Here is an 11862-nt window from a genome sequence, read left to right on the forward strand (position 1 = left end):
TTTAAGGCTCTTTAGGGGGGAGCGACTAGTTAGCCACCAGCAAGGACTGGGCCCGACTGGCCACTGTAGGCTTGTTGAGTCCCTGGATTGTGCCTTCTCTTCTTGCAACGTTCCTCCTATCTGCAAGTTGGGAATGGATCGTTGACATGACTGTGTAATGACTATTTTGCCCCTGGAGTAAAATAAGTAGCTCATTCAATAAATTTCTGTGCTTGGTTGCTTGTTGATGTGCTTGTGTTGCTATAATTATCCGATCATGATATTTTCATATGATAACTGTGGTATTTCCCGTTTTTACGAGAATGGGGCAGGAGGTCCTAACCTTTACGTTCCTTTGTCCAGGTGAACGCGTAGAGAGCTTGGCTGACTTGGCTTAAAAAGAGTTCAAACCAAGTGCCACACGGTTCCAGACCAGTGTCAAAATTTAAAACCGTGACACTTAACACTTACATCACTGAAATCTCTAGGACCCTAAGCCAAATAGACCTGCAAGATTTCGGGGTTGGTCATGGAAGAAGCTTATTCCTTGTCAGCAAACAAGTAGATATTTTGATAGATACATGTGATTAAACAGAATGAAAATTTGCAAGCGTTCATAGTTTCACTCAGCAAGCACCATCCAAAGTAATAGTAGAAACAGTGGATTCTTCATATGAATCAGTATGCTATCACTGTCACAAAATAAACAGGGAGGCAAATTCAAGTCCACAGGGACTAAATTTGGGAGATAAGTTCAACCGACTCTTGGCGTGGACTGCACAATGCTACCAAAGGCTTAGCCCTGGATAGAGAGAGTCCAAAACTTTGGCTCATGTCAACTTTCTCCAACCCATCCTTTTCCCATTCAAAGCACTGAATAAGCAAACCCAGTGCTAATGAAACCATACGTATGCCCATGGCAGCACCGGGACATGCTCTCCTCCCAACACCAAAAGGAATAAACTTGTAGCCATGTTGTTCCCCTAAATCGCCTTCAAATCTTTCTGGCTTAAACTCATTGGGATCTTCCCAATTTTTGGGATCCCTATGCATGGCCAAGACATTCACCAACAGCATTGTGTCCTTTGGTATCTCAAATCCTCCGACTGTGCAATTTTCAGATGACAAATGAGGCAACATAAGGGGTGCTGCAGGATATAATCGAAGTGTCTCGTTTATGACACACCTGAGGTAGGGAAGCTTGACAAGATCCAAATCATTCAGCAAATTCCCATGTCCAACATGGTGGTCAATCTCAGCTTTCAATTTCTGTAATGCTTCTGGATTATTCAGTAGGAGTGACATTGCCCATTCCAATGTGACCGCTGATGTTTCTGCTCCGGCAATCAACATTATCTGAACCATATCAATTGGTTTAGAATGTTAGAGCTAAGACCTTGATTAACAGTCCTACTATTTTCACAAATACACATGCTTGAATTCAGAAGCTCTTTGAGACCAAAATTGTAATTTTAAAAAAGATATGCTAATTCATGCACAAGTATGACATAATTCTTCACTGGTTTAACAGAACAAATACTTGCTTAAACAACTTTTTTATAATTAGTTTCAAAAATCATCTTTTTTTTCCTGAAAACCAGTTTTGGCCATGAAACCATAATCCCAAACAGGCAATTCTAGCTTTCTTGAATCAATAACAAAAGAATGCATATTTAATTGATGAGATATGGTAAGACTATTCTTCGGATCAAGTGTAATAATGCAAAGCCTAAAGATGCTAAAACAGCAAGTGGGGAGGGTATGTTATTACTTACCACCATAGTACTTTTGATAACTTCGTCTGTGTAAAATTCAGGTTCTAATTCTTGCAGGGAGAGCAGAGTTTCAACCACCCATCTTTTCTCTTTCTCATCTGATGTTTTGGAATTGATTCTCTTCAATTTAAGTTCATCTAACAAATTTTGCAAAAATTCATTTCTCACGTCATTCAATTTTATCATGCTCTTCTCTATCCCTTTGAAACCAATCACCCTTAAGACTGGGATAAAATCACAGATGTTCAAGGAGATGCTTGGAAAGAAAATCTCCTTGAATTCTTGAAATAATTGCTTCTCCAACTCTGAACCCTCACCCTCCACTTCCACACAGCGTTTTCCAACAGTCATTCTCATCATGACATTGCAGGTTAGAAGAGAAAACAGAAACTTCAAATTCACCTGTTTCTTGGCACCAGCTGAGATCTTAAACAGTCGGCAGAGCAGGATACGAACTTCCTCCTCACGGATGGCACAAGTTTTCTGGAGGCTCTTCGAAGAGAATATTTCAACAACGGAAAGACGACGTAGGATCCGCCAAAAATCACCATAAGGTGCCCAAACAAAGGAAGAATAGTTGTAAGTGAAATGATCCCCGGCCATGGAACGGGGTCGGTTTGCAAATATTATATCATTCCTGGTTAAGCACTCTTCAACTGCAGATGGTGAAGAAACTACAAGAACAGACCTGGAACCAAATTTTAGGGATAGAACTGGACCGTACTGTGAAAGGAGAGTCTCCAGTGCCAGGGGAAGCGGCTTCCGGATGAGGTGGAGGTGGCCGAGAACTGGAAGAGCACGTGGACTAGGAGGTAAATTTTGCTTCTGACGGAACAAGACTCTTTTAAGCAAGAAGATGAAGAGCAAGAGAGCAAGGTAATAGTGTATGCTTTCCATTGAAAAGCAGAAAAGGGGGGAGATTCAGAGAGGATAGGTAAGTGCATCCAAATCAAATCCAACTCTCCAAGACTTTTTGCCCTAAGCTATGATTTTTTTTTTTTGTTTTGCTTTTTTTACCATGTCTAATCTACGAGTTGAAGATGTCAGAAAAATCAAAGAATCATTAATGGATAATAGAAGGACCAAAAAATCATGTTTTTGAAAAAAAAAAATTATAGTTCCCATGCTCGAAAAAAGAAATCATACCCATGGCCATAGGTCCCAGTGAGATCCATTAGAACATCACTGTAGCGGCATCATTGTTAGTATTTATATATTTACACTTATGAAAAAAACAAGAAAAAAATTATTTTTTATATAATTTTAAAAATAATTTTATTAGTTAATTTATACACATTAAAATTTCGTTTATTTATATTTAAAAATATTTTTTCTAAAATAACTTATTTTTCATTAAATAATGGTACTCTTAATAACAATTAACTAACTAGATAAAAACATAAAACTCATTGATCATGATATAACTCTAAATCTAAATCTTGGCCTTTTTTTCCTAAAATAAAAGGTAAAATTAGATCAAAACATAATAACTAGTTTCTTCAAAATAATAAAAAATTAATAATTTTCATATTTAACATATCCAAATCTTCTATCCATGTAGTCTTTCATTTTTCTTTTCAATTTGCATACTTCTGCTTTTACTTTATTTGTTTATTAAATTAGTTATTTAAAAAAATTATTTATTTTTTAATTTATAAAATTTTTATTGAAAAAAATAAATTATATATAAATTATTTATTTAAGTTTTCAAAGTTACACTTACCTAAATTTATTAGATATAATTATTTATTACTAACGATTTATTATACGTATTACATATAAATTAATATTAAATTTAACTAAATTTAATAAATTCTATGTATTTTAAATTATATATAATAAACCTAAATTGTATATATTTTATGTATTTTAATTTATAGAATATTAATATTAATATTATTGAGTTTTAAAAATTTTGAACTCATACCATTTTTTGAAACAGGAGCTAAACCATAACTGTTTGAAACAATGACCCTAAAATCGTGTCCAATTGCAACTGGTTTGAACCGTAAAGCTTGACAAACTGTCAATTTCAGCGAGAAAATTGGCCACGATTTGGTTCTAACTATGAACTGGACTAGTCAAACTCATGACAACTATGATCAAACGATTCTAGTTTTCATACCAAACCATTTATTATGAGATTAATTATGGGCCTTGCTTGAAACATGATTGAAACCGGTTCAAAATGGCTTATTTGAGCCGCCGAAATTGAACCAAAGCTGATGTAATAATTTTTTTTTTTTTTAACCATGCAAATGCTTTGCATTGAAAGGTCTCATATCCCACAAATGAAACAGCTCATAATCTTAAAAAGGCCTACAACAGCAGTTTAACGACGCCTCACACAACACCGCTCGCCTCGATCGACTGGGTTCGGACATCAACCAACATCAACATATTGAGCATGCCTCCCATACAGATTTTTTAGATTGAAAAAACAAAAACAAAATACACAATTTTTTATTGCATATAAAGAAAATAAAAATAATAAAATCATAAAAACATCAGTGTAGTAAAATTCAATCAATAACTTTTTAATCACCATAGCGAATATTACATAATAAAGGACTCGAATTAAAAGTGATTGTTAATCGAGAAAGCTATCACCATCGCTCAACAGATGAAAAATCGATCTATGATATTCTCAATCTTATATAATTTCAGAGCCACTGTAATAGAGTCAACTTAACTCTAATGCCAAAGAAATCATCAAATATATTTCAGAACCACCAATCATAAAACTATTCTTAAAATTTTAATTAAAAAAAACCATCAAAATGTACTAGAAACAAAGTAAATAAAACACAAAAAACATTTAAAAAAATGAATAAAAACATTAAATCGACTATCAAATGCACTCGCACTAAAGCCACGATAAAGGCCGAGAAGTCCGATGGCTGAAATAACGACAACCACTAAGATATTGTGTTCTTCTCTCTTCGATTTTCTCTATCTCTTCTCTACAATTTTTTTCTCTTTTAATAATTACATTGGTTCTCTTTATGTTTTTATTTAAAAATACAAATTAAATTATATATTATGAGCCAAATTATGTATTATAATGTATATAAAATTTCAAAATAGAGCTAAACAGAGTTAAAATCAAAACCGCTTTGAAACTTAACCATTTGGAATCGGAAGCATTTGAACTGTAAAGCATATAGAAGGCGATTCCGCCGCACCACTGGATCGAAACTGACCCATGAGTAGGACTAACTTCACTAATAGAAGAAACAAGATGATGGATCCATAAGCACAGGCATGTATTTTATTTAGCATTCTAATGAAATTTCCTAAATATGGTAAATGAAAGCCACGGATGCAATTCGCAATTTTTACTTAAACCCGTCTACAATCATATATTTGTGAAGGCAAGTCTTTTTCCCGGGCGCAGAAGCTCGTTAAAGTTAGGAATCTTGCAAGTGTGCCCAGACAAAACTAGCCTGTCCATGCTCTGAACCCGACACAGCAGAATCGACCAAATAAGCTTTAGAGCAGCTACACCGAACAACAAAACATCGAGGATATCCAAAGTTCCTGCAAAATAATATGCGACAAATTGTAGATTCTCTGCTACTGCCGAATCCTTTGATTGTGTTGTATGGATTTTAAATCCTTTTAAAATTTTCTTTTGGGTAAAATTCGGAAACTGAAGACTTAACAATGAAGAAAAGATGGAGATGGAAGAGAAGAGATCATTAATGGAAGCACTGGAAAGGGAATTACCCAACTGAGGTTCACCATCAAAATTTGCAATAAAGAAAAAAGTTTTTGAATTGATTAATTCTTATATTAATTAATACATACAATTGGTGTAAAGAAGTATGTGGGCCATTAAAAAGGAAAGAACTTGTAAAGAAAACATGAATGCATAATTTGCGCAGGTTGAAAATTTGCAAACTTACAAGACAGCAACCATCACTATCATTGACAAAAAGAAGACAAAGTGGAGCAGCCTACGCTATTTGGTGATCAAAGTCTTCTTTTCACACATTCTATAGCTCTGCCATTGTTCTTCATTTTCCAGAACTATCAACCAAATTAATCTTCACGTTACTAGTTTCTCGTCTATATATATAGAGAACAATAAAACTTAGCTGATCAGCGGTTGTGGAGAGGATCAGAGGCGTTTGGAACTTTTCTTTTGCTTGAAAAGAAGACATCAAATGAATGCCTTAAGCGTTGACGTTGCTGCTTCTCTTGCCTTATTGGTTGCTGATTGTCTGTGTTGTTAAAAACCAAAGTCTCTTCCTTCTGTCCCGAGACTACTAACAGCGAAACAAGAATCACAACTATTAGCTTCTGCAACATACCAACTTGCGGCCGGGACCGTTGAAAGTGCATTTTCATCACTTGGCTACAAATGTTTAGAGAGATTCAACTGTTCCAAACAGGAGGAGAAAAGCAAAATACAAAGGGACCAGGAGAAAGAAGAAAGAAAGCAAAATAGCTTTGTTTGGGGAAGGGAAGAGAAGAAAAAAGGGGATGTTGTGTGACATTGAGCACACCCTGCAAACAAGGGACAACTGCACTACTCACGAAGGAGCTTTTTGTTTTTTGTTTACAATATTTTCACGAGGAACTTTTCCTTCTAATTTTTGCTTTTTTTATTCTGCCCTCCAATCCCCTAAATTAATGCCAACACTTAGGTATTTTTTATAACAATATATAGACGTTGGCTTTATCAGCTTTGGAAGATGGTCAATTTACTCTATTAGCAGGTGTGGCTTTTTTTCAATTGAAAAATCGAAAAACACACATTTAATATATTTTTTAATTTAATTAAATTGCTACCGCTTTGCTCCTATAAAAAATCCCTTCATTTCTTAAATTTAATCACAAGCTATAATTAATAAAAACTTATTTAAGCTAAAAATTAACAATAATTGAAAAAGAAAAGCGTAGAAGAATTAGTTTTTTTTTTTTCATTATTTGGCATTAATTTTATATATAATATTGACACAGTTGAAAAACTTTCCTATCAATAAAATCAGTCTATTGTACAGGTTGTGCAAATATTAAAATTTTTTATATTATTATTATATAATATTATTTTATAAAATAATATTTATTTTTATATAAATTTTTTATTAAAAACAAAATATTTTTTTTAAATTTTAAATTCAATTATAATAAAAAATTAAATATTTCAATATTTATTATCCTATAATATTAATATATAATAATTTTATTAAAAAATTATATTTTTAAAAAAAATAAATTTTATTAAATTTCACCGGCAATAGTTTATAATAATAGTAATAGTGAGAAAGAATTTTTCATTTTATTACAATACTCTATATTAATCGTATTAGGCTAATATTATTTTATAATAATATAATTATAATATAAATATATTTTACTGTTTAAAAATAATAGAATGATATTTCTAAAACATTTAAATAATTTATTGTTTAATTTCAATTTAATCAAGAGAATTGAATTGACAATTGAGAATAGTACAACCATATATTATATGCTAAAAAAGCAATAATAATAAAAAATTTAAAATATAAATTATTTGAAAATGGAGGAGAGAGAATTTTGTAAAAAAATATATAAAATAGAGATTATAGTAATGGGTATTATATAAAATGTATAATCAATAATTTTATTAAAATTATCATCACCAATATAATAAATTATAATAATTTAAATTTAATAACTTAGTTGTTTAATATTTGTAATAATTAATTTAAATATTTTAATAAATTTAAATATTTTACTTAATATAAATACATAAATTTAAAAATATCACTTATTAATTTTTTTATAGTCTATTTATCAATTTGGATTAAATGGAAACCAGAGGATTGCACAACCCTACAATTTATAGCTGCTTGGTGTAGAGGCAGAACATGTACTGGTTTGCACCTTAAAAAGAGAGAAATCAGAAATGGTGAGGTACTATCTTATTCTTTCTCTTCGACTTTCAATGACCTTTTTCTTCTTCATGCACAGCAAGGGGCTAGTGTGCCTTTATATATAAATTTTTTAAGGATAAGGATATGTGGGTTTAATAATCTTTGCTTAAAGTAGACGCTTTCAGTTTCAGTTGGTTGCTTCCCATCAAAATAAATAAATAAAAGCTGAAAATAACAAAAAGGGAATTGAGTGGTCAAATCATTAGTAAACAAGCCAACCCATCCAGTGACCATTGTGTATATGGCATTCTTATACAGAAGAAGAAATTCTTTGTTTCCTTCTGCTGCCGTGACGACTACTTAGATTCACTTGTAGCCTAATGTGATTCTGAGCTACGGCTACTCACTAGTACTACAGATCACCACTTACACCTTTAATCTGTTCAATGGACTTCCTGATATTGGTTGTAAGCATTTTTCATATCCATCCTGAAAATTGGTAATATTAAAAAAAAAACGATGTAGAATGGATAGATCTTGAAATTTAACCATGGGCTTGTTTTTTTTAAGAAAAGATGTAGCGAGTGAAATTTATCCTACTTATTATCTTGGTCAGTCTCCATGGATGAAATTAACCCGATGCCCTAATGTTCCATTACCAGTATCCAGTGGCACTATTGGATGTTTCGAGGGTTTGAGAAGGCACTGCCTATACTTGGGCCCTAGCCATCAATAATACATTATCTTGGTTCATGGCCCGTAGTGCTTCTAACTTGATTTTGGGCTCAATACTCAAGTATCAAGAGCAGAGCTGTCCTTCACCCTTTTGCTGAGATATTAAAGTTTTTATCCAGAAAATGATTATGTCTAGTCAGGTAAAAAAGTAGTTGCGCTTGAGTAAAGCAGTTCCGATTACTTATATAAGACTCTTAAGCACTCAGTTTTGCCCTCCCATCATGAATTCCCAAACCACAAAATGTAGAATTAGTAAATGGTTATCACAAGTTGAGAATCCATTTAAACTAATTTAGATGGATGATAATTGAGTTTCTGATTTACCTGACAAATGAACAGGCAAGGCTAATATCATTTCGAAGAACCAAGGGTTTTATACCATTTGCATACTTTTAACAAGGGGAGGGGGGGGGGGGGGGGGGGGAACCATATCATCAAAACAGTTAAGAATATTTACCATATTTTCCTAGGAAATTCAAATTCCTATCAACAAAAAGAGATGCCTAGAGCACAGTTAGCAGTTTATTGTGTTAGTAAATGACATTCATGGTGACTATTAAATCCCAAAGCATCAGATTCACAAGCACCAGCAAGGACGAACCCGCAGCAGATGATGGCAAAAACTTGTTCAACCCCCCCTTCATCAATCAAAATCTTGCTGGTGTTTCTGAAATGCTATGTTTCTGGTGCTGGGATTCCTCTCCCAGAGGCCTTCAAACATTCATTCTTTAAGATCTTCAAAGAAGGAAGCTGGAACCTCTGGAGGCGAAGGCATATTGGCAACACATTTGAACTGGTGCCAGATAGTCAAGTCAGTTTAAACGAAATAACCATTTTGGTTGTCAAATCAACTTGAAATCCCGATTATGAACTGAAACCATACCTTATGCTGTTTGTATTTTTCTCGCACAGCTTGCAATCCACCTCCTCTTCTACTCAAATACAAGTCATGTATGATAAGCACACATTCCTTCAAGTCGGAAGGCTTGTATCCAGAGTACTGTTGAAGGGTTAAGCTCTGTACAAACGTCAGATTATTAAGTGGTCTCCAAGTATGAATACTCAGATATGTTATTGTTATCTGAAGTAAGACTCTTACCCAGGGATGCATCTTTTGTTTAGTTATGAATCTCACAAGAAAAATAACAGAAGCAGCCACCAAAGAAGGCAAAAATTTCACACAATTATAGTCCAACAAGCTTAACTCAGCAAGGTAGTAGCCCAGGAACTCAAGTTGCAAATTCAAGCCCTGCACAAAAACAAAAATAATTTTAGTCAACAACAGATATTCAACAATTGCCTTGAACTATAGTAAAAAAGAATATTAGTCACTGCAAATCCATGTTCTTTAGAAGTGAAACCTCACCTTGTAATCCTCTTGTGCAACCCGGGTAAATCTCCTACAACCCAAAAGAAACACCAAACATTTAGTCCAATAAATTATGTTGCTTTAACAATGCAGATCCCTTATAGATCCAAACTATGAGCAACTAAAAGATTATATAGCAGTTTTCTTACCTTAGGAATGTCTTTACTGTAGGACTGCCTAATTCAAACTTGAGAGACTTGAGTATGTCAGCCTCCATTTTCACCACCTTCAGAATAACCAACAAATCATCATGAAAGGAACAATTACAATAAAAACAAAAACACAAGCTGAAATGAAAAGCAGGGTGCACAAAATAAATGATCGGGATGGTAAGAAATTACCTCTTCTTTAGTGTATGTATTGTCAGTTATATAGCAAAAGTCTTCCACATTCGGAGGGCTGATTTCTTCATATTTTCTACATTTGCGATCACAATAAAGAAACGTGAGCAAATTCAACAAAGCATCGGTTGAACAATAAGCCTTAATCCAAAAATACCACAAATTGAAAAGCTCAGGTTCTTACGAGGCAATAAGCATTGAGGAAACACCCAGTAGTTGAAGTTTCTGCCTGTTAATAACATTCAAGGACAGATATCGGTCTATGTATGTAATAGTGAGATAAATAGTATCAGAGACAAGATTGTACTCTTCCGCAACCTCCACCAGCCAATCCACCAGAATCCCTCTCATATTTGGGCTAACATCCTTTTGAACTTTTTCAATGTAATCAGGTAACGGTCTTCTCTTCGGATCCACCTAAAGTTTAAATACATCATTATAAACTGAATCCGACTAACAGAAACGCGAATCTTTTTCTAACAATGTCCATATTTAATAAAAATCAATATCAAAATTCAACACCCCGAACCTAATTAAACTCCGAAGATCCCTTGAATAAAGATCAAAGTTTTCAGGCAACAATATGCCAATATCCACTATCCTTTTATGCCCCACGATTCCTAAATTAAAGCAATTGTCAAGCTAGAATTACTTAAATTCCTCGCTTTATGCATGTAAGATGAACAATGCTCAAATAAATGTATCGCGCAGATCTTGAGCTAATTGCCAATGCGGAACTACTTACCTCCAGTTTGTGAAGATATTCATAAATATCAGATGCATAAGGTCCACACATCTGGGGGTCATCGGACGTTCCATCAATGTCCCCCTTGGAAGCTTCATCCTTCTTGACTATGATAGCCTTCTTAGCCTTTGGCTTAGGCTTAATTTTCTGCTTCTGGGTCAAACCCCCAGAGCCCTTATTCACTGAAACGACAACGTTTGATAAGTTAGGCAGCTCCCCCAAAACCACTCTCTTCTTGAGCACAGGCTGATCCTTCAGCGGAGCCATTGCCGCTGCCCTTTTTGTGGCAGCGCGAGTAACGCGCACACAATTCTCCTGATCTGCCATTGAAACGGCCCTTCACTCACTCTATCTATTCCCTTGAGGTGGTGCCTTGAGGACTTGAACAGAGAGAGAGAGAGAGCGCGGGCCGAGAGATGAGAGGTTGAGTGGAATAAGTAATGGCTGAGAGAGAGGGAGAGCGAAAGAGCGAGCGCCATTTTTTTTATGTTTTGAAAAGGTAATGTTGGCGGTTGTTTTGTTTGGAGGCTTTGATTTTGGTTTTTTAGTTTCAGTTTTTGGGTTAAATTTTAAAATTCGCTGAAAACAAAATGTTTTTGGGTTCAAGGCGGGCCTGGCCTCGTTAATTGGTGATTCCGCGCCGGCGGGCTTCTCTTCTTCTTTTTTTAATTATTTTATGTCAGAGTGCGCCCTTCGATAGTCAAATCAAACTCCTGCCTTTTGTACTTTCTTAATTAATAACCGTTGGATGATGAGGAAATCTTCTGCTGTGAAATTTTTCTGTATGTTGCGTATCCTCCTAGCCGTTGGATCTCCTTCTGATTTTACAGCCAATTTCTCATTTTTACTTTTTTTTAATGATATAATATCACATTTTTACTTCATTATGCCTCACTTGTTTCTAAAATTTTATTTGGGAGAAAATAATTATCCATATGAATTTTAATGAAATTAACTAATTTTTATAATTTTTAAAGTTAATTTATAATTTTTAAAGTTAATTAAAATATATTTCATTATTTTAAATATTAATATTTAATTTTTTTATTAA

The 11862-nt window shown here is 33.9% G+C and overlaps 2 protein-coding genes across 2 annotated transcripts; both read right to left on the reverse strand.

Moving 5' to 3' along the window:
- Nucleotides 1-528: 528 nt before the first annotated feature.
- LOC110606712 (cytochrome P450 81C13) lies at nucleotides 529-2714 on the reverse strand. Its single transcript, XM_021745660.2, has 2 exons — nucleotides 1755-2714; nucleotides 529-1335 (listed from the first exon to the last, which is right to left on the reverse strand). The coding sequence occupies exons 1-2, from the start codon at nucleotides 2649-2651 to the stop codon at nucleotides 715-717; spliced, it is 1518 nt and encodes a 505-aa protein (XP_021601352.1). The 5' UTR covers nucleotides 2652-2714; the 3' UTR covers nucleotides 529-714.
- Nucleotides 2715-8790: 6076 nt separating this feature from the next.
- Nucleotides 8791-11272, reverse strand: LOC110606409 (putative cyclin-A3-1). Its single transcript, XM_021745203.2, has 8 exons — nucleotides 10812-11272; nucleotides 10251-10483; nucleotides 10067-10142; nucleotides 9875-9951; nucleotides 9723-9756; nucleotides 9456-9605; nucleotides 9240-9374; nucleotides 8791-9149 (listed from the first exon to the last, which is right to left on the reverse strand). Exons 1-8 carry the CDS (start codon nucleotides 11136-11138, stop codon nucleotides 9078-9080), a joined length of 1104 nt encoding a protein of 367 aa, XP_021600895.1. The 5' UTR covers nucleotides 11139-11272; the 3' UTR covers nucleotides 8791-9077.
- Between the last annotated feature and the right edge of the window lie 590 nt (nucleotides 11273-11862).

The sequence above is a fragment of the Manihot esculenta genome, chromosome 18 (genome assembly GCF_001659605.2).
Source record: "Manihot esculenta cultivar AM560-2 chromosome 18, M.esculenta_v8, whole genome shotgun sequence".
NCBI classification, from domain to species: Eukaryota; Viridiplantae; Streptophyta; class Magnoliopsida; order Malpighiales; family Euphorbiaceae; genus Manihot; species Manihot esculenta.